The following is a 23,939-nucleotide window of genomic DNA, read 5'->3' as shown; positions in this document are numbered from 1 at the left end:
CGTTTTTTGTCACCTGATGCACCTGACTTTTTTTAACAACCCACCACAACCACCCACTGCGTGTTTGTGTGCGTGAACATATTTGTTACATTATTGCATGCCCTCAAATAACTTTTCTCCGATGGAACAAAATCAAGCACGTGGTATGTTACTTCATGATTTTTTTCGCTGTTTTTATTCTGTTGTTCTAAGTAACTTTTGCTTTGAAACAATAATGGTAATGGATTTTCTGTCTTCTCAGGTGATCTCGGAGAGCAGACATCGCTAGCCAAGTGGAGTTCGCTGGAACTGTTGGCCGAGGAGGAGGATAGTCCAGCGGTGGGAAGCGGACGTAATGAAGACGACTCGATCTTCAGCCACAGCTACCTGCAGCGTGTGGCTTCCGAGCGGGGTAGCCGCCGACCAACGCTCGGAGCAACCTCCAGTATCGATCGTAGTGACTCTCCACCCGGATCTCCCGGACTCCCGTCGTGTCCAACAACGGTTCTGGTACTGATTATGCATGCGGGTAGCGTTCTTGACGCTAACTCCGATATGACGGCGAAAAAATCCGATGTCACCACCTTCCGGGGGGCGTTCGAATCGGTCATGAGACAACACTATCCATCACTGGTGGGTCACGTGGCGATCCGGCTGGTTCCGTGTCCGTCCGTGTGCAGTGATGCCCTCGGTATTCTGTCCAGCTTGAGTCCGTATTCGTTCGATGCATCGCCGGCGTCCACCGCAGACATTCCCAATCTGACGGATATTCCTATTGGAGCGATTCCTTTGCTAACGACTTGCTCGCCCGAATTTCAGGACGCAGTGAATCGATCGATCGCCAGTGCCAACATGGTATACGCAGAGTTTTTAAGGAGTGACGAGGGGAAAGGATTCAGTGGTCAGGTTGCACTAATCGGCGATTCTATGGGAAGTGTACTGGCCCATGATGCCCTCTGTAGAGTGAACGTAAGACATGGAAGCGAAGCTTCCGGATTGGATCATATCGTAGACTTGGTAGAGGTAAATGATTTGGATGTCAACAAACTGTTGACGGCGCCTTCGCCCCGGCGACGATCGTCGTCCACAAGTGACACCCGTTTTCCACGACTGGAATTCGAAGTCGGAGACTTTTTCATGTTTGGCAGTCCGCTGTCGATTATTCTGGCGGCACGAAGACTAAGCGACAGCCGGTACGGTGCGCACAAACCTTCCTGCACCCAAATCTACAACCTGTTCCACCCGACGGATCCTACGGCTTCCAGGTTGGAGCCCTTGCTAAGCGCCCGCTTCTCGATCCTCCTACCGGTGAATGTGCCACGCTATGCCAAATATCCCCTCGGAAATGGTCAACCATATCATCTACTCGAACTGATCCAATCAAGCCCACAGATATTCAGCAACGGTCCACCAGCAAGACGGCTATCGGACGCTTCGATCCAGAGTGCCGCCTCCGGAATGATCGATAACGTTCCCCTAACAACCATCAACCAACTACAGCAACGCTGGTGGGGTTCTAAGCGACTAGACTATGCTCTCTACTGTCCGGATGGACTCAGCAATTTCCCAGCGCATGCCCTGCCCCATCTGTTCCATGCCAGCTACTGGGAATCGAGTGACGTGATCGCATTTATTCTGCGTCAAATCGGTCGCTTCGATAACCTAACCCTGGTGGGACCGGACGACAAAGATGTGTCTTCCTTCCGGCCAGCTCAGCCACGGGAAAAGTGGAACAAGAAGCGTACCTCGGTAAAGCTGAAAAACGTCACCGCAAATCACCGAGCGAATGATGTGATAGTGAAGGATGGTGAACCTCAGAAGCTGGTCGCACGGTTCATGTACGGTCCGCTGGACATGATCACACTGGCCGGCGAAAAGGTGGACATCCACGTAATGAAAGATCCCCCGGGGGGAGAGTGGAATTTGCTGGCGACGGAAACCACCGACAAAACTGGGCGAATCTCCTATACACTGCCGGAGGAGCGAACTCTCGGCTACGGAATCTATCCGGTGAAAATGGTTGTGCGAGGTGATCACACTTCGGTCGATTTCTACATGGCCGTCGTTCCACCGCGAACCGAGTGTGTTGTGTTCAGCATAGACGGTTCATTTACGGCGTCCGTTTCGGTGACCGGGAAGGATCCGAAAGTGCGTGCCGGTGCCGTTGACGTGTGTCGCCACTGGCAGGAGTTAGGCTATCTGCTGATCTACATAACTGGTCGGCCGGACATGCAGCAGCAGCGTGTGCTTTCCTGGCTTAGTCAGCATAATTTCCCGCACGGTTTGGTGTCCTTCGCCGATGGGTTGTCTACCGATCCGCTCGGACACAAAGCAGCCTATTTGAACACGCTGATCCAGGGCCACGGAGTAATCGTCCATTTGGCCTATGGCAGCAGTAAAGATATCAGCGTGTACACTAGCATTGGACTGAAGCCGAAGCAAATTTTTATCGTTGGAAAAGTAAGTTAAGTCTGTGTTCTCCGAATTCGAATGACGAGTGTTTTTTTCTGTTTTAGGTAAGCAAAAAACTACAACCGCTGGCAACGCCGCTCACCGAGGGTTACGCTTCCCATCTAAGTTCCTTGATCGCTCCGGGAGGATCCCGTCCGGCGCAGGGCAACGCCCGGATGGTAATCCCACGCGGGTGCTTCAACCTCCCCGGTCAGCATCAGTCCATCCGCAGGCGAAGGTTTGTTCCGAGTTAACTCTAATGACTACCGCTTGCCCGCTCGTCTTTATGGTTTCGACGTTTCTGATGTCAACATAATGGCAACCAACCACCAACCTAGAAAAGAATGCTCGTATGTCCTCGCTTTGTCGTCCACCATTGTGTGAATGTTCATTACGTACAGTAGGAGCAACACGCACCCATTAGAACAAATCAATCAAACCAAACCGTAGTAAATCCGATTAACTCACAATTCCATACCACCGGTAAATGGTAGGTAGTGACACGTTCCTGCACTTGTCCAGTGTGTATGTGTATAGATGTGTGTATGTGATGTGATGCACCCACAACAGATTGTGTAGCAATCCCTATCCGTGTAACCCTATGTGAAACCCAACCGAAAGCACCTAGTAGCATTCTAGAATCAGAAGGCACCGTTTTTTACAATCTCACAACCCTCCATCACCAGCAACGAAGCGGGACTGTCCTCACCGGCGCGCAGTGGATTTCTCAAGCGAAAAACATATCTACACTAAGAAGAAGGAAGCTAGAGGAAGGGGCAAGATACTACACGCTAATCTCATAATACTATCCGGCTATCATGGTCTGGCGAATAAAGGACGATCGGTGCCATCATTGTTTTTTTTTTGGAGAGGATATGCACGCGTACTCAAAGCAGCTACATCGGTGGGAAGGAAAGCGATTGGATTCTGTCACTTGGTAAGTTTTTATTTTTCTATTGGGAACATTTTGTAAAAGTGACAATGTAACCGACCAGATGTTAGGTTAGATTTCAAACGATAATAACTGTATGACCACATAATGCTTAGCAGTGAAACGTTTCAAGATCAAATTACTGCGTACAAAGGCCCAATCACGTTCGAGCAGGTCATGCACACACCATGTCATCCTCTATTTCTGTAACTTTCTCGTCCGAACAGATCAACCAATGTTAACTTCCCTGAACCGAGGTTAATTTGATGTCTCGAAGTTAGAGCTAGCTTAAAAAGCTTGTGATAATCTTTTATTTTTTCTTTGATGCTTTGCTCGACCAAGAAAAACTTCGGCGAGTGATTTTCCTCCAGTAGCACTACGGTAAGGTGATGAACGGTAGCATATCAAAAAAGTATCGAATGTTTCGTCCAGATCTCCACTCCGGCCTAAACTTTCTTGATTGTTCTTTTAAAAGTGTCAACGAAGCGTTCCGCCTGCCCGTTGATTTGGGGGTGGAACGGTGCTGTTTTCTTTAATGCTTTTTCCTTTAACGACGCTACGAACCTAATTACCGGAAATTGCAAGCTCTTATGTATATGCTGATGACATCAAAATGTATGCCGAAATGGCAAGCTTGGTTGATTGTAAGACTCTACAGTCTTGTCTGAACCAAGTTGCTGTATTGTCTACCGAATGACCCTTTGCGTGGAAAATTGGGTAACCATCTCGTTTCATCATAAGTCAAACCGCGATATCTACTACTTTAAATACACAATCGCTGGACATTCGATGGAGCGTGTGGAAACCGTAAAAAAGATCTAGGTGTTTATTTAAATTCAGAACTACCCTTTCGACAGCATCGGCAGTTTGTGATTGACAAAGCAAACCGACAGTTCGGATTTTTGTTTAAAATCGCTCAGGAGTTCGACGACCCGCTACTTGGTCGCCGTTTCACGGAACCTGGATACGAAGAATTGAAAGCATTCAACGGGAGTTTCTTTTAATATGCTTTCAGAAATCTGAAGTGGCTTAAGATGGCTAGCTTATGGTAGAATAACAAACATGAGGATATGTTTCCACAAGTGACGCATTACCTATTACCGAATGACGTACCTTTGAAAATTCAAAGGCCACCAAGTGGTGGCTCGAAGTCGGCCATTTGTGCCTTCAACACACTTCGACCCTTAATGCGTTCGATCTGCCTCTATATGCAGCTGGGAATTACCACGTTGGAGAAGAGAAAAAAGGTCTCGATAGCTTTTTTTGCTACCGAACTGCTTTCGATTGAGACTGATCGCATTTTTTGACCAACTTACCGTCAGTGCCCAATCCAGGCGTCTGAGATTAAGAACCGGTTCTCTCCGTCGCCCATTAGCAAGAACAGATTATCTTCAAAACCCACCTTCATACTCGATTAGTGTGATCATTAACGAATATTTGCATTTATTAGAAGCTGCTCAAGTGCCGATTTAAGAACATATGTTCATCGGAAAGGGCTGTTCCTAGTAATCTTGAAATGATATTCTTCTACAATCTTGACTACGATACATGACTTTTTGCTTACAAAATTAAAAATATGCCAGTTTCCTATTGTTGATTATATTTATTTTGTGTCAGATCTAATTTTTTTTATTATGTTTAAAGATATGGGGTTCTTATGCCCAATGGTTGACTTTTCCCCATCACCCACTTTTTATGTAGACCATAGAGTCAGGTGAAAATGAATAAATAAATAAATATATTCGCAGAGCCTTTTGGAGGTGTCGCTAGTCAGTTGTGGAATACTTCCGGCACGATACTCGATGGGATTCTTCGACTTCTAACAACGCAATAATGTATTCCTCGTCCGGCGTCCGGCTCAGTGTGTTGAGTCCACCTTGAAGTTTTCAGTTTACGTTCAGCAGTCCACGTTTCGACCCAAAGATTGCTTAGTGGTCGGTTTAAGGAACAAACAGTCTCCCGTAGATTCAGTGGAATATTTTGACAGCGTACACTAGATCCAAAGCTATTTTTTCTATCTGGCCCTACTTGCATTTGGCTGGCTTTGCGCTTCGGGATGCGTGGTAGATATTATGCATTAAGTTGAAAATTGGAGTTGTCGACTAGCGACATTCGATTTTACTCTCATACCGTACATTATACTTAACGTCGAAAGTAGTGCGCTGTATAGCGCATCTGATTTCCTAAACAGCGCATTACTTCCGACGTTAAGTATAATGTACGGTATGAGAGAAAAATCGAATGTCGCTAGTTGACAACTCCAATTTTCAACTTAATGCATAATAGCTTTCTCTGACCCATTAGGAAACCGATGTGTGATGCGAGCACCTATGCCCACGTTCGACGCGATTGCAAATACAACTATTTAAAGGCGAGAGTTACAGTGCGTCAGTATGAGCGGCAATCAAAGAAAGGTTTGTTGCATTAGAAGCTGGAACTCTCCTTGAGCAACTCAGCCAATGGTTGGTGAAGGGTGCGCATGTTCCGAATGTTTTTCCCGGATTCCCGCGTCACCACGGATCAGATATTCCCGGACGAACTAACGCGATTGGTCAAAAAAAAAAAAAACAATGGATTGAGTGATGGGTGTAGTTCGAGTATCGGGGACAATTCCGAGCCCCTTCGGAACTCAAAGATGGTCTCTTGTACCTACTATTGAATATTGCTCTGGAAGGTGTGAATTGAAAAACGGGTATTATGGCTTCGCCGACGATATCGACATTGTGGCTCGGACCATTGTGAAGCTAGCGGAATAAAGGCTGAAGTCAAACGGCTTAAACCAGACATTAATGCATCGAAGACGAAGTACATGCAAGGGAAGAGGTTCAAGAGAAGGTAATGCTAACCTCCCATCTCAAGTTCAAGTTGGCGGTGATGAAATCGAGATAGTCGACGAGTCCATGTACCAGACCTCACTACAGTCCCTATATTAACAGTCTGGCGGACTCCTGTATCGGAGCCAATCGAACATGACAGTTTAGTAAAGTTTAAATTTGAGGGAAGTATTGAGACCGCGGAGTGCTAAAAATACACTAAAGTCGCTTTTTACGCGGGGGATACGTGCCGCGTAAAAAAAAACCGCGTAAATTCCGGAATCCGCGTAAAAAAACCGCGTAAACTCCGGAATCCGCGTAAAAAAAAACCATCGTTAATTTTGCATTCCGAGTGAAGGGGAACCGAAATCCGGGCAAAAAAAAAATACCGCGTAAATTCCGGAATCCGCGTAAAAAAAACCGCGTAAATTCCGGAATCCGCGTGAAAAAAAACGCGTAAATTCCGAAATCCGCGTGAAAAAAACCGCGTAAAAAGCGACCTTAGTGTAATCTAAATAATTTCGACTGTTTCAATATTGATACAGAGAATATATAACAGATAGTAAATCACACATAAAAATTTCTATCATAATCTGATGTTCTGGGTAAAAAAATAAAAGACGGCAAACAAGTTTTCAAAAAAAAGTTGAAATTACATTTGAGGAAAATTATTAGCTGTTGCGCGTTGCGGCTAGATAAAATTATTTTTAATTTGATTGCAGGTTATATAACAAAGCAACAGTTTACATGAGACCAACAATGAAATGAATATTTAATATTCAACGTTTCAATAATTTAAACAAATACTGCAACACTGCCAACTAAAAAAGCAAAGCTACATTCCGATTCGGTACAGGACAATTGAGGGGTAAGCGCTACGATCCTACTGACACTAACAGTCTCTCCCGAGCCGAGACTCGAACCTATGACGACTGGTTTTTTAGGCCAGCATCGTACCTCAAGACCAGCTGAGAGGACACTGCCAAGTATCTTGTTCAAATTATCCGGTTGCCAGATCATATGATTTTCTATCAGCCAGACTGTAAATATAGGAACTGTAGGCCTCACTGTTAATTGCCGACAACAATACCAGCAGAGAGATTCATCGGCCCATTATGGCAAGAAGTCGCGCGTACTTTGATCGCCGGAGGATATCCGAACGAATAACGTTTGCGTTCAAAAAAGGGACTTTTTTCGAATGTTGATAAAAAAGGCGCAGCTGGGGGACGTTGGACGGAATTGCCAACTTGAGTACCACATCGATATTCTGCAGCTCCATCGAACGAACTTTTGAGTAGTGGGCCCACGCCAGATCCGGCCAGAATGGTGTTGATTATGGTATTTCTTGATGAACGATGCAACTTCCGGCAGGCATAGCGTACTATAAATTCCCCCATTCACAGCTAGTCCGGAGCGAATGAAGAGCGGCTTTGACATCCCCTTCTCGCTGATTGTCAGTCAGATTGTCAGCACCTGCTTGGGAAACTTGGTGTGTGAAATGAACTTCACCTCGGAACTCACTTCCCTCGTGGGGCAAGTGCCTTGCCAGTCGTTGCCATCCAGGGTGAGATAGCTCTCGTTGTCCATCAAAAAAAAAAATCGATCATCTTATTCAGCCTCTTCAGCATCCTTTGGTACTTCTTCTTCGGCATCTTGTCGCTCTGGGTCGTCGGCCGGCTTGAAAATCTGATTCTTCGTCCAACCTCGAATATAAATAAATGTTCTTTAGTAAAAACTCTTGAGTTCATTTAAACCTTTGGATTTAAACCTTTCTGGCGACGAGGATCTCAGGAATCCACGAACATGGCTGAAGATAGAGTTGATCAGCAGCCCAAATTTTTCAGCAGATGGCGGCCCAGCAGCAGCAGCCTCAATATCAACAGATTTTGGAGTCCCTCTCATCGAACAACACCGAGTTTGTCTTCGACGAAGAAAACGGAGTTACGTTCGAACGCTGGTTTAACCGCTAACCTCTTCGAGAACGATGCAGGCCAGCTGAATAATGCGGCGAAGGTACGTCTACTTCTCCGTAAGCTGGACACCCGTTCGCACAGCCGCTATATCAACTACATCCTGCCAAAGCTTTTTTTTTGTGTGAACCCCACTGCGATCAGTAGTTGTTTGACCTATTGTGGCATTGTCCGGACGTTTTTGCTGTTTGCACATTTCTGTTTTTTTTTTCACCATTTTGCAGTGCTATTCATTGAGAAGTAACCTGCTCCGTGTTATAGTGCTTCTTGTCTTCTCCTTCAGACTTAGTAACCTACTACCTTCCTTATCACTCTAAAGATGTCGTTTGTGTTATTAGAGTTATTGAAAACAAAATTCTGCACCAATGTCAAAAACCCTGCACCCCTCTGGCTACGCCTATGGCTGCAGTTCGCTCGAGTTCCTTTGAAGGTAGTTCTGTCCAGGGTTGGGCACTAACAGTAGAATTCTCCGATGGTTAAAGATTCCCACGCTACTAGCAAGATATCCAGTGGTATACTTGCCTCAACGTGATTAGGTTTTTCATTTTCGCCAAACTGTTTTCACAGTTCATGACTGTGTGAACGGAGTAGCAATTGTCGTCTTGGGAGCCACACGTCCAGCCTCTTTCCCCTCGCATGGTAGTGTAAAGGTATTAACGCAACGTTCCGCTTGCCCTTTGCTTTAGGTGTGGGACGGTGCTGTTTCGAGATTCATGAACTCATTTTGCTCGCCGAACCCTTTGGAAGTAGCCTGCATACCGGCATACCGAATCTCCCGAAGATCTATCAAATTCCGATTTTGGAGTCTCGACTATTTGGAGTATGAATCCATCATTAGGAGAAAGTGTGTTCTCTTGGATCGGCCACGATTCGAGCGTCGCCTTGGTGTTCGTTTTTGTGAGATGAAGGCATGTTTTCGATTGTCTTCACCTTGTCTGAAGAATCCGTACTCTTGGAGGCGCTGCAGGACACAGTTCAAGTTCTGATTATGTACCTCAGCAATGCGACCACCAACAAGGTTGTCGTCAAAGTCCAGAGGTGTGCGTGGGAGATCATACTGAGCCTGGCGTCTGCAATCTGGTGAAAACCAACGGGTACGCACTTAACACCGGGAGAAAGCCAGTTGAAACGATACAGCCCTTTGTAAGTGTTGGTGGTGACGAAGTGCCTGCTTTTGTCGTTGAGCTCTAATTTCAGGTAGGCATCCGAGAGGTCAATGTGGGTTAACATTGTCCAATTCACCATCTGGTCGCATATGTTCTCCGGGAGCTGAAGGGGGCTCGCGGTTTGCGGACAAACACGATGGGAGCAGCCCAGTTCGAGTCGATTCAGGTCTGGCCATGTATGGTAAGCTGTTTGAGTCCGTTGGAGACGTCCCTGGCGCCCTAACGTTGATCGTTTTGCTTGAATATGATTGTTATATCCGAGCCCGAGTCCAGCTGCTTTACAACTGGAACTCCGTTGGTTGACGTCTCCTGGTAGCTGGAGTAGTCCCGGATTTTTTTTGCGATTATTGGGTGCTATTAGCTTTTTACGCAACTAAATATTTATCGAGGGGCGTGTACCATAGCGCTAAGGAGAACTAGAACAGAGGGTTGTGTAGCAGGGAAACTGGCCGTGGGAGGGGTTTGACGGCCGATCAACGAAATCTTCATACTTTTAAACTTCTCCTCAATCTTTCCGAGCGTGATGTTCGTTTATGTTTGACAGCAGCCGCGTTCGAATGTCCACGTCTCGGTGGCTACAGCCAGCACACAAAAATCAGTTTTTCGCCCTCTAAAGGCAGAGGTACCGAGGATGGAGACCGGACTACCGGCAATTGGTTTTTAACTTGGCAACAGTCTTCTCGAAGGTAAATTTCTTAGAGCCGTTGGGAAGGATGACTAAAGTGTACTGTGGGGCTGAGCACACTATGATTGATATTTTGCACGTTCCCTCGAATGTTTTCCATTTGTTTCGCTAGCCGACTCACCAGGGCCTGCTAATTGAAGAGGATCTGCAGGATCGTTTCTTTAAAGGATTGCTCTGTGTTATCACTGGTCACTGGTGCAAGTGAACATGAATAATTTCGAGTGGCTTATTTGTCATAACGCGAAAATCGGGAAAATCGCTTCTTGATTGAAGACTAAACAGTCATTACAAAGTTCAATAGAACGTACGTCTTTTATCATGCGCCTCGGTCAGTCTAAGCAGAGTGACGGAAAGGCCACTAAATCCAACCACAAGATTGATATACTTTCAACGATTGTCTGCACAAAGGGGAGGGTATTCTTGAGCTATCGAAAAAAAGTATTTTCTGGTATGGGTTGAATTCTTACAGTAATGAATAATATTTAAAAAAAAAGAGCAATACAAAATAATTCACAACATTCAATAAACCATCTCTTGTTTCTACACAGGTACCTGGCTCAAAGAAGACTGTCTGTTACGAATAACGTAAGAACCTGAAGCAAGTTCAGAGAGGTGAAGAGAAGTAACGTTCAATGCAAACACTAAAAAAACAAACAAACAAAAAAAGGAAATCCAAAGCAAGCATAAGTAAGGAAACAAAAATAATCTCGTTAAAACTTGCATGCAAGCATTAGATGCAAACAATTTGTTGAATCATTACGTACGTGTACGTGTGTGTCCGTTTGTATGTGTACTAGATGTACCCAAGATATATCCTAAATATTAGAAAAGGAAAAGCGAATAGAAAGCAGGGATTGAGAGAGAGAGAGAGAAACGGCGGAGCGTAGTGAATGTAAATTAATGGATCTACTTGGTTCGAGAAAAAATTTACATCCCTAACCGAGGAGGGAGGGTTTTGATACCATGCTAAATATTCAATTAGATGTGGCTACCTGTTAGTATGACCTTTTGTAGAAACAAAGAAAGAAAAGTAGTAAACCACTATTCACGCAAAGTAAATGTTAGTTTTCGATGGTAGAAACATAAATGAGAGAAAAAGAAGAGGGAAAAAAGCAAATCAATAAATACCGTGTTAGTAGCCATACAAAAAATTCTAAATATTTGTTATTGTTTAGGGTAAGAAACAAATGGAAGGCTACCGACACTGACACACTTAACACGAATTTGGATACAGTGACATGCGTTCGTTTAGACGCACCATGTTTTTCATAGATTTTTCTTTCGAAACTATTTGGATTTTGAATGTCATCACTTATTTTTATTTGTTATCATGAACTACAACAAACAGCATCATTTCTTTAGAAAAAGTGCACTTGATAGAATTAAAAAAGCGAAGAATTTAAAATAAGCTGATGCATTCGTTTAGACGCACCGTAAGTAAACGTAGTAAAAGTTTAAATTTTCTGAGTCATTCAATTGGCTAATAGTTTGTAGCTCCTCCCTTATCCCTAATAACTTCAAATACTATTCTGGGCATTGAATTGACAAGGTTATGGAGAGTATTTACAGAGATTTATTCCAGCATGTGCGTGAGCATGATTTAAGGTCGTTTACTGTGTTGAACTGGCATCCATTGGCGTAAACTCTTGCAACCAATATACCCCAGAGGTTCTCGATCGGGTTGCAATCCGAACCACATGTTGACCAATCAAGTACGGTCATGTCTTTTTCACTGTAAGAGTCAGGGCCATCTTTTTTCTGATGAGAAATGGCCTATTACAGCCAATACTGGCACAACTTGGTGGATTTTAATGTCACTCGATCCAAGCGAAATTTTGGGGGAGAAACGGTCATGGCATGGGGAGGATTTTCCTATGACGAAGAGATTACTATCTGCTGGATCACCACCAAAATGCATTCTAGCAACTACTGCGAGCTTCTGGAAGACGTTTTGGTTCCATACTAGGAGATCATATGGAAAAACCTTTTGTATTTCAGCAAGTCAACGCTTCTATTCATGTTTCCCGACAAACCAAGGCCTGGTTTTCTGAAAAAGACATGACCGTACTTGATTGGTCAACATTTAATTCGGATTGCAACCCGATCGAGAACCTCTGGGGTATATTGGCTGCAAGAGTTTACGCCAATGGATGCCAGTTCAACACAGTAAACGACCTTAAATCATGCTCACGCACATGCTGGAATAAATCTCTGTAAATACTCTACATAACCTTGTCAATTCAATGCCCAGAATAGTATTTGAAGTTATTAGGAATAAGGGAGGAGCTACAAACTATTAGCCAATTGAATGACTCAGAAAATTTAAGCTTTTACTACGTTTACTTACGGTGCGTCTAAACGAATGCATCAGCTTATTTTTAGTTTTTCGCTTTTTTAATTCTATCGAGTGCAATTTTTCTAAAGAAATGATGCTGTTTGTTTTAGTTCATGATAACAAATAAAAAAAAGTGATGACATTCAAAATCCAAATAGTTTCGAAAGAAAAATCTATGAAAAACATGGTGCGTCTAAACGAACGCATGTCACTGTAGTAACAAGATGCAGTCTCATTTAGTTTGTAGTAGTTTTTTTTTCTGTTTCGGTGTTTGATCAAATCTTAGTCCATAATTTTGGGTGATATTTATTCTGATACTCACGAGATTATCATGGAACAAATCGAATTTATTGTAACGCTGATTGAAGTTTTTCGTTAACAAAAAAAAGGAATATTTTCATCCCGTTATTTTGTGGTGATTTGTTAGGAATCTCAAACGACACCTGCGAGACTGCAACTATACGAGGAATTATGATCATGACACTGGCAAGAGCATCCACTAGCACCTAAGACCAAACACACACACACTCACATACTTAACCACTATGCAGAATGGACAATCCTCTTCGCGTAGGCTCGAATTCGTCCGAAAAAGGGTAAGGGCGTGTTGTTACGAATTTCAGAGTGTTTAAAAATCAATGTCGAGATTAGTTGCAACAAAGAGAACAAAAAAACAGATGCAGTGCAAAATTCGATGTTATAAACCTATATACATACCTACATATTTTAGGATATATGCTAAGAAAAATGAAAACCAAAATTAAAATTAAATCAAATGTCATCGGGGCGCGAATCGAAGCAAGCGTGGTGGCAGCAGAAAAAAAAGAGATCGTGATGTTGTTTCTCCTCAAAGGGGTAGCGCAAACAAAGGTGAAATTTTCTCAACCCTCAAAGTATTACTCTAATTTGGCATAAGGATGAACTAACAAAAAAGCAAGAAAAATATCTATTGGCGTGAAGATATAAAAATGGCTGTTCTAACCTTTATTTTTGGATGCAAGTTCTGATGAAAAAAAAAAAAGATAAAATTATTATACCAACTTTCTAGTAATTCTTCGGCAGAGAAGCAAAACAGAGTGTATCGATATAATAATTGTTGAAGAAATAAAGAAACATAAAAAAACTGTGTGCTGATAAGCGCGTGCTTATACTAAGGTAAGTGCATGAAAGAAAATCTTTACTTTTGGGTTTATTTCTGGGACGATAATGTTCTGATTCAAAGCAATTTCCAGTACTTTTGAATGCATTTTTTTTTTCTCACTAATTTGTCACCAAGAACTTTCTCGTAGTTAATTCAAGAAAAGGTTCAATTTTTAGTTCTGAAACTTATGAAACTGCTTTTTATCACATTTCAAAGCATAATTTTAACTGCTCTATACAAATGTCGATCTTCATCCTAAGCTTTTAACCACAGACTCTTAACTCTAGTTTCAATACGATTACGGTTCAGATTCCCGGCTCTTTTCGACTGACTGGTCACCACCCTGTGTAATCTTGATTTCGACATGTGCCGCACCCGGCACTGTTGCAGTGCGAATAAAGTCAATCTTTATTTTTGGTTCCACTGCATCATCATTACAATCTTCGCCCGAGGAAACGGGGGCACTTCGTTCGCCATCTTCAACACAAGCATCATTTTGTACTGATGGGATGAGATCTAGGTTGGAGCTGGGCTTGCCTGATTTACGAAAACAACGGAAAGCATTTAGCAACAACTAGAACTCGGTAATAGTTACTTACGATTTGCTTTTCTGCGGCGTTTATATATCGATTTTAAGTCGGGCTTTTCGTGTAGCAAAAATACCATCGACTGATGGTGCTCCCAATGAGTGCCGGTTCTGTATCGTCTTGTGAAAGTGTCTCGCAGTGTTCTCCATCTTGTTCTTGCGTCCTCCGCTGGAAAGTAGTTTTTATATCATCATCAGAAAAACGTTTAATATTAAAGCGCTTCAGCTTACTTGCTACACCCAACTCGGTTGCGATTTCATCCCAAAGAGCCTTGCGTGAGTTTCCTCTAAAATCCTGTTTACCGTACCAGATTAGCGGTCTTGCATGAACTTTGGCAATCAATTCCTTATCCATCTGTTCAATACTGGTTCCAAATTATCTCCAATCTCTGTAATTGGCCAAATAGCTGCACCATTAATACGGCTCGACTTTTCTTCTACGAATTTGTTTACACTTTTGAGATTTTTGACACAAATATTGAGCTTTAGCCCTGGATGGTGAACTCATGACCCTAATATACCCACTTGTTTCTTACCTGCCAAAGGTGAAACATTTCGACAATATGAAATGTTTCACGAAATACTTCAGCTCTGTGCAGCGCATTCGAGACAGTAGTAGGAATACAAAAAATATGAGAGGATCTATGGCTTTATTTTTAAATATTTTCAAACTTGACTTACACTATCTTCCAATGTAACGAAGCTTTTTTCGAATTTCAGGGTTTTTATTTAATTATTTTTTCTTTGCAAATACTGCTGATTGAGGAATCTAATCAATTGGAGATTTTAACTAGGACTCTAAGGACGTTAGAAAATATAGAATATCAATACAATAATAGGGAATAATTGAGTCATCAGAACACAATAAATAGTGAAGTCTAATATCGCCCTTCGTGGTTCAAAGCTTTGGATTTGGATCAGGCTCGAATTGATACAAGACGAGTCAGAGTAACGACCCTTTAACATTTCATAGTAAAGCTTTAACTGCTTAATTTTATTATCCATTTCGATCAACATCGTAAACTCTTAACTCTGATTTTAATCCGATTACGGTTCAGATTCTTGGCTCTTCTCGACTGACTGATCACCACCCTGTGTAATCCCAATTTCGGCATGTGCCACAGCCGGCGCTGGCTCAGCGGGAATAAAGTTGATCTTTATTTTCGGTTTCACCACGTAATCATCATCATCACCCGATGAAACAGGGACACTCCGTTCGCCATCCTTGAGAGCTTCAACGGGAGCATCATTCTGCACTGATGGAATCAGTTCTAGCTTTGGGTTGTTTTTGCCTGATTCACGCGATAAACGGAAAGCATTTAGTAACAACTAAAAACTTGTAATAATCACTTACTCTTTACTTCACTACGGCGTTTACGTAGTGGTTTAATATTGGGCTTTTCGAGCACCAGAAACATCATCGACTGACGATGCTCCCAATCAGTGCCGGTTTTGTAATGTCTCGTGAAAGTGTCTCGCAATGTCCTCCATCTTCTTCTCGCGTCCTCTTCTGAAATGTTGTTTCTGGTTTGCATGATTCAAACATTGAATATTAAAACGCTTCAACTTACTTTGTACACGCAACTCGGCTGCCACCTCATCCCAAAGGGCTGCGTGACGCGCGAACGTTGTTCCTTTAATACCCTTTGCAGCATGCCAGAGTAGTGGTCTCGCACGAACTTTGGCAATTAGTTTTCCATCCATCCGTTCAATACTAGCTTCAAGGTTTGAGTTTCACTTAACAACATAAATGGGAAAGTCTACCGAACTTTATTTAGAATTTATTTTATTATATTGCACTATCACTAATCTCTGTAGTTCGCCGGACAGCTGCAACGATGCACAATTTATTAATTTATTTTGTCTTAAAACTTTGTTTACACTTTTGAGTTTCAGATCTGGTCTGTCAAGCAATGAGAATAAAAAAGAGGTGAGGAGGAAACTTATGTCGAATTCGTTTTCGCGGTATAGCTTACTCCTCACCTCTCCTTTATTCTCTTTGTCTGCCAAGGTTGAAAGATTTCAACAACATTAAATGTTCCGGAAAAAAAATTTCTGCACTGCGCTGCACTGTGCGCGGAATCAAGACATTAGGCCGTATGAATAAAAGAAGTTACTCTGCTTCTCCCGTAAGATTTGCACGGGATGAGTAAAGCAAACGCTTTTCAGGCTCTAATACACACTTTGACCGAGCGTCAAAAATTTGTCACTTTTTGACAGATAAAAATTTTGTCAAAGATAATTATTTGTCACTCTCCAATTTTTACATGAGGCAAAAACGGGCAACAACATTGGTCAAAGAGTGTAATACAGGCTTTATTCATACGGCTTATTGGCCTTGATTACCACTACCTCCAAAGGTAACCATTAGAATGGGACACAGTCGTGTTCCTTATGGCTCCTAACACGACTGTGTAAATTTTTAGATCGATTGGTAGAACTATGTTTTGCGCCCACTTTTCAAGGTTTCCATACAATTTCATGTGGGAGAATCCACTTATCAAAAACTTATCATCCAGAGATGTCCAGTTGGCTTCTTAAAATATATCCAGTCAAGATGTTTGCACGATTTTTTTCTGGGAAAAAACTTCTGAAGACCGTAAAGCGCTACGATGCTTATAGAAAAAGTTATTTACTTCAAACTTGTTGAATATCTGATCAACGGCTCAACATTTTCTAGCAATACTGCAATAGGCTCTGAATTTTGAAACATTGATTCTTGCCTAATTTCACCTGAGCATTTAAACTCTGTCGTATGAAAACAACAAGGCCTCGTTTACGATTATTCGACATAGCTCCCATATACCCATGATAATTAGACGATATAAACTAAAAACAGCCGAGATTAGCCTTCTGCAGGTCAGCGACATGGATATTCTGAGATGAAAAATTATTCATAGATCTCTTCCTGCTTATGTTTCGCGCGACAACCCTGAACGTAGAGAGACGCCAGTCTTAGCCCTCACACAGGGACAACCGTGACTTCGATGTGAACAGTACCATGAGATTGGAACTGTTCAATGAGCAATCTTGGGAAGCGCCACTAGAGGTTGTTGAACAGATCTACGAACAGAACGCTCAGAAACGTGAACAGGATCAACGCTCGATAAGCGATAGAGATCGAGACGGTCAGTCACCTTTGAAGCTCTGTGAACGTAAATCGATATGTATAAAAACGAGGCCATAATGGTCAATGTGACCAATCCGCCATCATGACGTCCAAAGCGAAGGCTGAATAAAAAGACATCAAAATCCTCCGAGATACGAACGCCATATAGTAATACCTGATCTGTTTGAGATTCAGGAGCGTCAAAAGCAGGATGCACTTGAGGATGGATACACAAAACGCTATCATAATGCGTACGAACACCAGCATGTGCGCAGCGATAGAAAATCTCATAAACAGGGCACCGTTGATGTTCGGTTCCTGATGGGAAAAATTCGATTTGTCCGTTACCCTTATGAACGGTAATGGATATATGATGGAGTTGGCAAAACGCTGCAACTGGTTCCGCTCCACCTCAAAAACCATCGAACCACAGCGCATCTAAATACCGTCGTACCTTTACATCTGTAGACACGTCCTCCAGTACTATAATTAACGTTCACGTATTTCTCAAATAACAGACTGTCTGAGCTGACGACTCTAGGAATGAAACAGATGATGCTCAGAAATCATGCTATACAGCTGATACAGCCGGGATTCTTAGCAGCAAAAAAAAAAAAAAAACAAAAATTTCCATACTATCCGAAATGTGATCTATGGTCTCAACCTTAAACACCTCGCAGTGAAATTTCCTGACTGAGCTTGCTAGAGTTCCTCCGCCCGGAGTGCCTGATTTTGACGTACCTTTGTATATGTTTTCGACTAGAGGACATATGACTTTTCCACAGGTATTTGTAACATTCTGACTCAAGGCTTGTTTTTCAAAAAAAAAAAACGCATCTGTAGTAGCGTCCGTGTATACTCCGAATTACAACTTGGTTAAATAGGAATCAATTCCATTTTGTGAGACAGTACGAATTGGTTCAGGTGTGATTTTTTCAAATGATTGCTACTTACCTCTGCCATAATAAATAGCTACAGGAATAGGTGCAATTGCTTTTATGTTGTGGATATTGACCAAAATAGCCACATTTAATGCGCACTGCTTTTAAAGAGTGGTCAACCATCAATATTAACATTTTTTTTTTAGAAGATATTCCTGTGGAGTGAGTTGTGGAACATAGTTCTTCAGGGTACTCTCCAAATTGTGTTTCATCCAAATTATGTGTTTATATCAGGGCCTGCAATATCTTTACATAAAACCAGCAAATTTTGAAGGGCATCATGTGAAATATTGAAATTGCCCAAGTCTTCAAGCGATCTTCAAAAGGAGGTTCACTTCTCTCACCTCCCGATGTTTTCAACAAATCGACCTTACTATTATTTTTATGTGTTTTCACAAGATCCACATCGCTGTAATTTTCAACTGCATGAAATACATCTGCTTTAAAGAAATCGATGGAAGCAACTAAATAATCAGTAGCAATCGAAGACTGATTTTTGTTTACTGGAGATATCACAAATACCAGTGATGTGTTGAACTTTACTCACTTCTTTTGCTCTCACCAGAATGGTCTGAACTTGTTTTTTTTTTTTATTTTGAAAATATGTCCATTTTTCCTGAAAGTGGTCCAACTCCTTGTTTTTCCTGAATTTATTTTGTTTTATAATTTTATTTTGTGCTGACTCAGTAATGTACTAGGTGTTATTATTAAAAAAATGTTTATTCCTATTAAATGTCACCATGAATTTATTCGGAAACCCTAATCGTACCTATCAACGACTTGGTCAATGGAAAAATGTCATTGGTACTTCAAATTGTCCAGTTCCTGTCCTTTTTGTTCGTCGAGTTCGTCTTCCTCCGTTGATATGCGGGAAAACTTTGTTGAATTTTCATAAGACTTAAGGCACTTCCGAAACGTCTAGGGGCACAAAAATTTACAGGAACTGTGAAAAAACTACAGGCTTGAATTTATTTCAGTTTGAGCTCTGAGGCAATTTTTTCCCCTTTTGTCGATCAGTGTAATCAATTAACTATTTTGAAATACGTTTTTTAAACAATTTACTAATTGAAAAAGAGCAAATTGATTGGTCGACAACTTGAAACCTCAGCTGGATTTTTATCCGGCTGTAAAACTGAAGTGTTTGAAATATGCATTTTGAAAAAAAAAATATTGAAAATTTGTCTGAAAGAACTTTTATTAAATTGTTTAAGATCCCATCGTCACCAGGTGCTTGAATATTTTTAAAAAATTTTAATAGTAATATTTTAATAATAATTTAATTCTACTGGTGAAAATTCCGGGGTAGAAATTTGATAACATTAACGTGTGACTTAGTCCTTAATTGGACTCACTATATTTTAATTCAAGTAACTAAGACACTCAAATTACTGAGCAAGTCTGAGCAAGTAACCATCATTTTTTATTACTGGAATAAGGCAATGGCGATAGTGAAGCTTGCTCAGACGATGTTAAAATATAGTTCGGAAGCAACTGTGAACGTGATGCTAAAAAATAGCAAGAAACCGGAGCGAAAAACATCTCGCCTGACCACTGGTTTTTACGAAAAAACGTAGTAATTAACATAAAAAGCGCGCACTACTTAATGACTTCTTATTACCTTTTTGGTTGCTTTCCAAAAACAAGTAACTATTTTAAAATATATAACTTATTTGGAAACTATTGTAGATTTTTTGGTCATCAAAATCACTACTATTGCGTTGTCTAACCGTTACGAGCCCTGTACAAAGCATCATCAGTTTTCTGCAATTCAATACAATAGAGGAAAAACTGATATCCACTCCGCGGGGATAGGGTTGAATATAGCCTATTTTAAAATGGATACGTTCTTTTTGAAAATTACTTTTCAGAAAAAATCTTCCACCTGTAACGAATGCTTAGTTTGCTGAGCCAAGCAAGAGTGCATGGTTTCATTCAAATTAAAATTGATCGATTATTTTTTTGCATATTTTCAAATCATTTGGCATTGATCGGCACATACGTTTTCGCGTTGAAAAAAGCAAACTAAACAACCTAATTATTATTGAGTGTTGTTGTAGGGATGCTGGTGAGCGTCCACATCGAATGCACTAAAATAAATTTAATTCAGAACGCGTAAGAAATACCAAGAAAGCTCTGTCACGTACACTAAATTCAGGTTGTTTGCCTCATAAATGACTCTTCCTTTACTCTACCGGGGTTAAGCAAATCGAAAAAGATAGTCTTTTTGAGGATACTGCCCTTAAAGAAATAACACAATCCGCGTAGGAATAAATTAAGTTTCAAGTCAGCGAAAGAAAATCAATGCAGGCATTTTGACAGCGCTTTGTTTGCCTCATTTTTTATCCGACTTAAACGGGGTTTTTTTTTTCTTTGTAAGATTTGGACCACTGCGACCATTATTTTGATCGTTTGTGGTATACCTCTTCTTTAGTCTCGGTACTCATGGCAGACATATCACTATTGATGGAAGTGATCGTCGTTGTCATATCGCACCCTTTCTCCCAATTAGGCACTGTATTTCGTATGAAATGTATTACCTCATTAGGATTCGCAGACCAGACCTCAAAAGGCTCCAAAGTTCCTTTTCCAAAAGCTCTTATTCTGCGCTGTATTAGTGCACTGCAGTGGCAGAGCAAATGTTCTGCGGTTTCACATTCGAACCCGCAGAGACGACAAATTTCGTCATCTGACTGACCAATTTGTTTCAGGTGATGCTTACTTGGACAGTGTCCTGTAAACAGTCCGGTAATTGTCCTTAGTCCCTTTTTATTTAAACTAAGCAATTGCTGGCTTTTCTTGACGCTTGGTTTTATAAAGCGTTTAGACTGGCGTAGCCCTACTGAGCATCTCCAGTTCTCTTGTATTGTCCTATGTTCCCAGGTTTTCAATTCTGCTTTCAAGGCGCTTGATGACACCCCACAGAACGGTTCTGGGCCAATGAAATCGGTACATGACCCCTGTCTAGCTAACGTATCGGCTTTTTCATTGCCTTCCACTCCGCAGTGACCAGGAACCCAGTATAAACATACTTGGTTCCTTTCTGCCAGTTGTTTCAGTGAAAGGATGCACTCCCATACTAGCTTAGAGGTACATGTGAAGGCTTTTAGTGCTTTAAGTGCTGCTTGGCTATCAGAAAAAATGCATATGTTAGCATGCCTGTAATTCCTAGCCAAACAGACTTGTGCACATCCATAAATTGCAAATATTTCGGCCTGGAACACTGTAGGCCAACGGCCCATTGGTATCGAGATACTTATCCCAGGACCATTTATACCTGCTCCGGTTGAATCATTCATTTTTGAGCCATCTGTGTAAAAGACGACAGAGCCTTGTCGGATGTTTGGGCCACCTTGTTCCCAAACTTCCCGTTCGGTCTCTATGATTTTGAAAGGTATTTCGAAGTTTGCTTCTGTATTCATCCAATCTTCGATACCTGGTATATGTTTGCTCAGCTGAAAATGTTTGAGGATTGCCAGCTGGCCTGTCTGATCTCCATCAGGTACTTTTTTTAAGGCGTGTTAGTCTCAATGCACTTTTTCCCGCCTCTAGTTGTACTACCTGGTGGAGTGGTAATAGATGCAGAATTGCATCTAAGGCTTTCGACGGAGCACTTTTCATTACTCCTGTAATTGCATTACAAATTAGCCTTTGCAACTTGCCAAGCTTGTTCTGCGTTGACCTTTCTTTTGTTTTAGGCCACCACACTAGCGAGGCATACGTTATTCTTGGTCTTATTATTGCCTGGTACAACCAATAGATCATACTTGGCCTTAGACCCCATGTTCTGCCAATAGCTTTGCTACATGCCCAGAGGGCACTCGTAGCTTTACCGATGACATATTCAATATGTGCATTCCAGCTGAGTTTCTGATCTAAAACTACTCCAAGATGTTTAGTCTCAGTGGAAAGCTGCAGTGTAGTCTCGCTCGGTTTCAGGCTCTCCAAGTTGTACCTTCTTTTCCGGGTGAAGGGAATAATGGTTGTTTTAGAGGGGTTAATGGTCAGCCCCTCTTGTCTGCACCATTCTAAAGTATAGTTTAGAGCTAACTGCATTCTCTCCGATACTGTACTGTCGAATTTTCCCCTCACAAGAATCACAACAGCATCGGCGAATCCGACAACTTCGAAACCTAGCTCAGTTAGGTTTCTAAGTAGCTGGTCTACAACCAATGACCACAGCAAAGGCGATAGAACTCCACCTTGCGGGCATCCCTTAGTTGTGTTCCTTGTAAGGGTAGAAATACCCAACACTGCAGTTATCTCATGACTATTCAGCATGGTTTCAATCCATTTTGAGGTATATGTATCAAACCCATGGTGTCCCATTGCGTTCAACATTGAGTGATGGGATACATTATCAAAAGCTCCCTCTATGTCTAAGAACGCAGCGAGTGCGATTTTTTTTGTATCTATACACGGTGTAAAATGCCCCAAAACATGCCCGATTGGAAAAGTCTATTGGTTAGTTCCTACGTTCGACAGTTTTTGCATTTTACAATCGTGTGAGTTAAGTATGCAAAATTCGGGTTAATCTCTGGAACGATTTATTTTCTGTCCACTGTTTCAACGCGCTCAACAGTGCTGAAATGTTTCGCGGAACATTCCTTTTCATCGAAATATTTCAATTTTGGTAAGGCATGAGCCGGGTGGGTAAATGAGGGTGAATTCACTTGGAGGAACTGCAGTTCAACTAGGTCACCAAAACTGTAAACAAAGTCGTAGGATAAAAGGCGCACCGGACGTACCAAAGAAGGAAAAGGTTCCCGTAGTGTATAAATTCCTAACAGCGCAGCTTGTGGCCGCAAAAACAATGATCAATTACCAAAAGATAAATTACTTAAGAAAAACTCGCTGAATTCGTCTAAACGAACGCAGGTAATTTTCACAATCAGATTCGGATGAACTGAACCTTCTGAGCGAACTTCATTTGAATCTGTAGTTAATCTTAAATTGGCGATAGATTCAATTAGATAAATTTAAATAGTATTTCAACAGATTTTCCCATTTTTGTTGAATTAAAAATAGCTGGTGCTATTATTGAACAGATGGATGAAAAATTAATTGCCAAAGTTCGCGCAAGACCGTTAATCTGGCACAACTCTGTTATTAAGAGAACTTCGCGCGCGGGCCATGCTGCCCTATGGGATCAAATCGGGTGTACAAAGTAAGTTAAAGCGCTTCAATATTCAACGTTTCTCGGAAACAAAAACATTTCAGCGGAGGACGCAAGAAGAAGATGGAGGACATTGCGAGACACTTTCACTAGACGATACAATGCCGGCACTGATTCGGAGCATCGTCAGTCGATGATGTTTTTGCTGGGCAAAAAGCCCGACCTAATACCAATGTATGACCGTAGTCGTAGAAAAACAAAGAGTAAGAAATTATTGCAAGTTTCAAACTGTTACTACATGCTCTTTGTTTTCTCGTAAATCAGACGAACCAAGACCAAAGTTTAAACTGATCCCAACAGTGCGAAACGATGCTTCTTCCGTTTAGGCTGTTGCAGATGGCGAACGGAGTGTCTCCGTTTCCTCCGGTGACGATAATGATGATGCGGGAATCAACTTTATTCCCGCTGAGCCAGCGCCGGCTGTGGCACATGCGAAACTTAAGATTACACAGGGTGGTGATCAGCCAGTCGAGAAGAGCCGGGAGTTCGAACCGTAATTGGATTGAAGTTAGAGTTAAGAGTTTCCGATGTGGATCAAAATTCGTACTAAAATAAAGCGGTTGAAACATTGCTTTGAAATATGATAAAAGACAGTTATTAAACTACAGAATTAAAAAATGGTTCTATGCACATGGGTTTTGAGAATTTTAGTTCCCATA

At 41.7% G+C, this 23,939-nt stretch overlaps 3 protein-coding genes and 1 long non-coding RNA gene across 10 annotated transcripts in view; 2 read left to right on the top strand and 2 right to left on the bottom strand.

The window, feature by feature from the left end:
* Positions 1-12,703, top strand: part of LOC129718938 (protein retinal degeneration B) — a 104,577-nt gene extending 91,874 nt beyond the window's left edge. For 4 of the 5 annotated variants that reach the window (XM_055670180.1, XM_055670181.1, XM_055670182.1 and 1 more), the window contains 4 exons: positions 242-2,439; positions 2,496-2,668; positions 3,117-3,367; positions 10,544-12,703. In XM_055670180.1, coding sequence (XP_055526155.1) covers positions 242-2,439; positions 2,496-2,668; positions 3,117-3,183 — 2,438 coding nt within the window. In that variant the 3' untranslated portion in view covers positions 3,184-3,367; positions 10,544-12,703. Of the gene's footprint in view, positions 1-241; positions 2,440-2,495; positions 2,921-3,116; positions 3,368-10,543 lie in introns of all 5 variants that reach the window. The other variant, XM_055670183.1, reaches the window with a different exon arrangement.
* LOC129718942 (uncharacterized) lies at positions 12,577-14,537 on the bottom strand. Its single transcript, XM_055670188.1, has 3 exons — positions 14,289-14,537; positions 14,071-14,226; positions 12,577-14,008 (listed from the first exon to the last, which is right to left on the bottom strand). Exons 1-3 carry the CDS (start codon positions 14,410-14,412, stop codon positions 13,770-13,772), a joined length of 519 nt encoding a protein of 172 aa, XP_055526163.1. The 5' UTR covers positions 14,413-14,537; the 3' UTR covers positions 12,577-13,769.
* Positions 14,538-14,688: 151 nt separating this feature from the next.
* LOC129718941 (uncharacterized) lies at positions 14,689-15,962 on the bottom strand. Its single transcript, XM_055670187.1, has 3 exons — positions 15,629-15,962; positions 15,412-15,567; positions 14,689-15,349 (listed from the first exon to the last, which is right to left on the bottom strand). The coding sequence occupies exons 1-3, from the start codon at positions 15,759-15,761 to the stop codon at positions 15,105-15,107; spliced, it is 534 nt and encodes a 177-aa protein (XP_055526162.1). The 5' UTR covers positions 15,762-15,962; the 3' UTR covers positions 14,689-15,104.
* A 6,822-nt stretch (positions 15,963-22,784) lies between these two features.
* On the top strand, positions 22,785-23,882 carry LOC129719547 (uncharacterized). 3 transcript variants are annotated; one of them, XR_008727223.1, is made up of 4 exons: positions 22,785-22,982; positions 23,133-23,271; positions 23,325-23,483; positions 23,545-23,882. It is a non-coding gene; the product is annotated as an uncharacterized LOC129719547 (long non-coding RNA). The 3 variants fall into 3 exon arrangements; XR_008727221.1 differs by having other exon boundaries at positions 23,103-23,271; XR_008727222.1 differs by having other exon boundaries at positions 23,092-23,483.
* Positions 23,883-23,939: the final 57 nt, after the last annotated feature.

This window comes from Wyeomyia smithii, chromosome 1 (assembly GCF_029784165.1).
Source record: "Wyeomyia smithii strain HCP4-BCI-WySm-NY-G18 chromosome 1, ASM2978416v1, whole genome shotgun sequence".
In the NCBI taxonomy this organism is placed as follows: Eukaryota; Metazoa; Arthropoda; class Insecta; order Diptera; family Culicidae; genus Wyeomyia; species Wyeomyia smithii.
The sequence above is the reverse complement of the archived record's forward strand: the minus strand, read 5'-3'. Positions and strand labels throughout refer to the sequence as shown.

Excerpts from the sequence above, each read along its gene's own strand:
- LOC129718942 (XM_055670188.1), bottom strand. The coding sequence starts at position 14,412 with ATGGATAAGGAATTGATTGCCAAAGTTCATGCAAGACCGCTAATCTGG. Across the intron at positions 14,227-14,288 it reads AACCGAGTTGGGTGTAGCAA|CGGAGGACGCAAGAACAAGA; the intron begins GTAAGCTGAAGC and ends ACTACTTTCCAG. Across the intron at positions 14,009-14,070 it reads ACGCCGCAGAAAAGCAAATC|GCAAGCCCAGCTCCAACCTA; the intron begins GTAAGTAACTAT and ends TTCGTAAATCAG.
- LOC129718941 (XM_055670187.1), bottom strand. The coding sequence starts at position 15,761 with ATGGATGGAAAACTAATTGCCAAAGTTCGTGCGAGACCACTACTCTGG. Across the intron at positions 15,568-15,628 it reads AGCCGAGTTGCGTGTACAAA|AAGAGGACGCGAGAAGAAGA; the intron begins GTAAGTTGAAGC and ends ACAACATTTCAG. Across the intron at positions 15,350-15,411 it reads ACGCCGTAGTGAAGTAAAGA|GCAAAAACAACCCAAAGCTA; the intron begins GTAAGTGATTAT and ends CGCGTGAATCAG.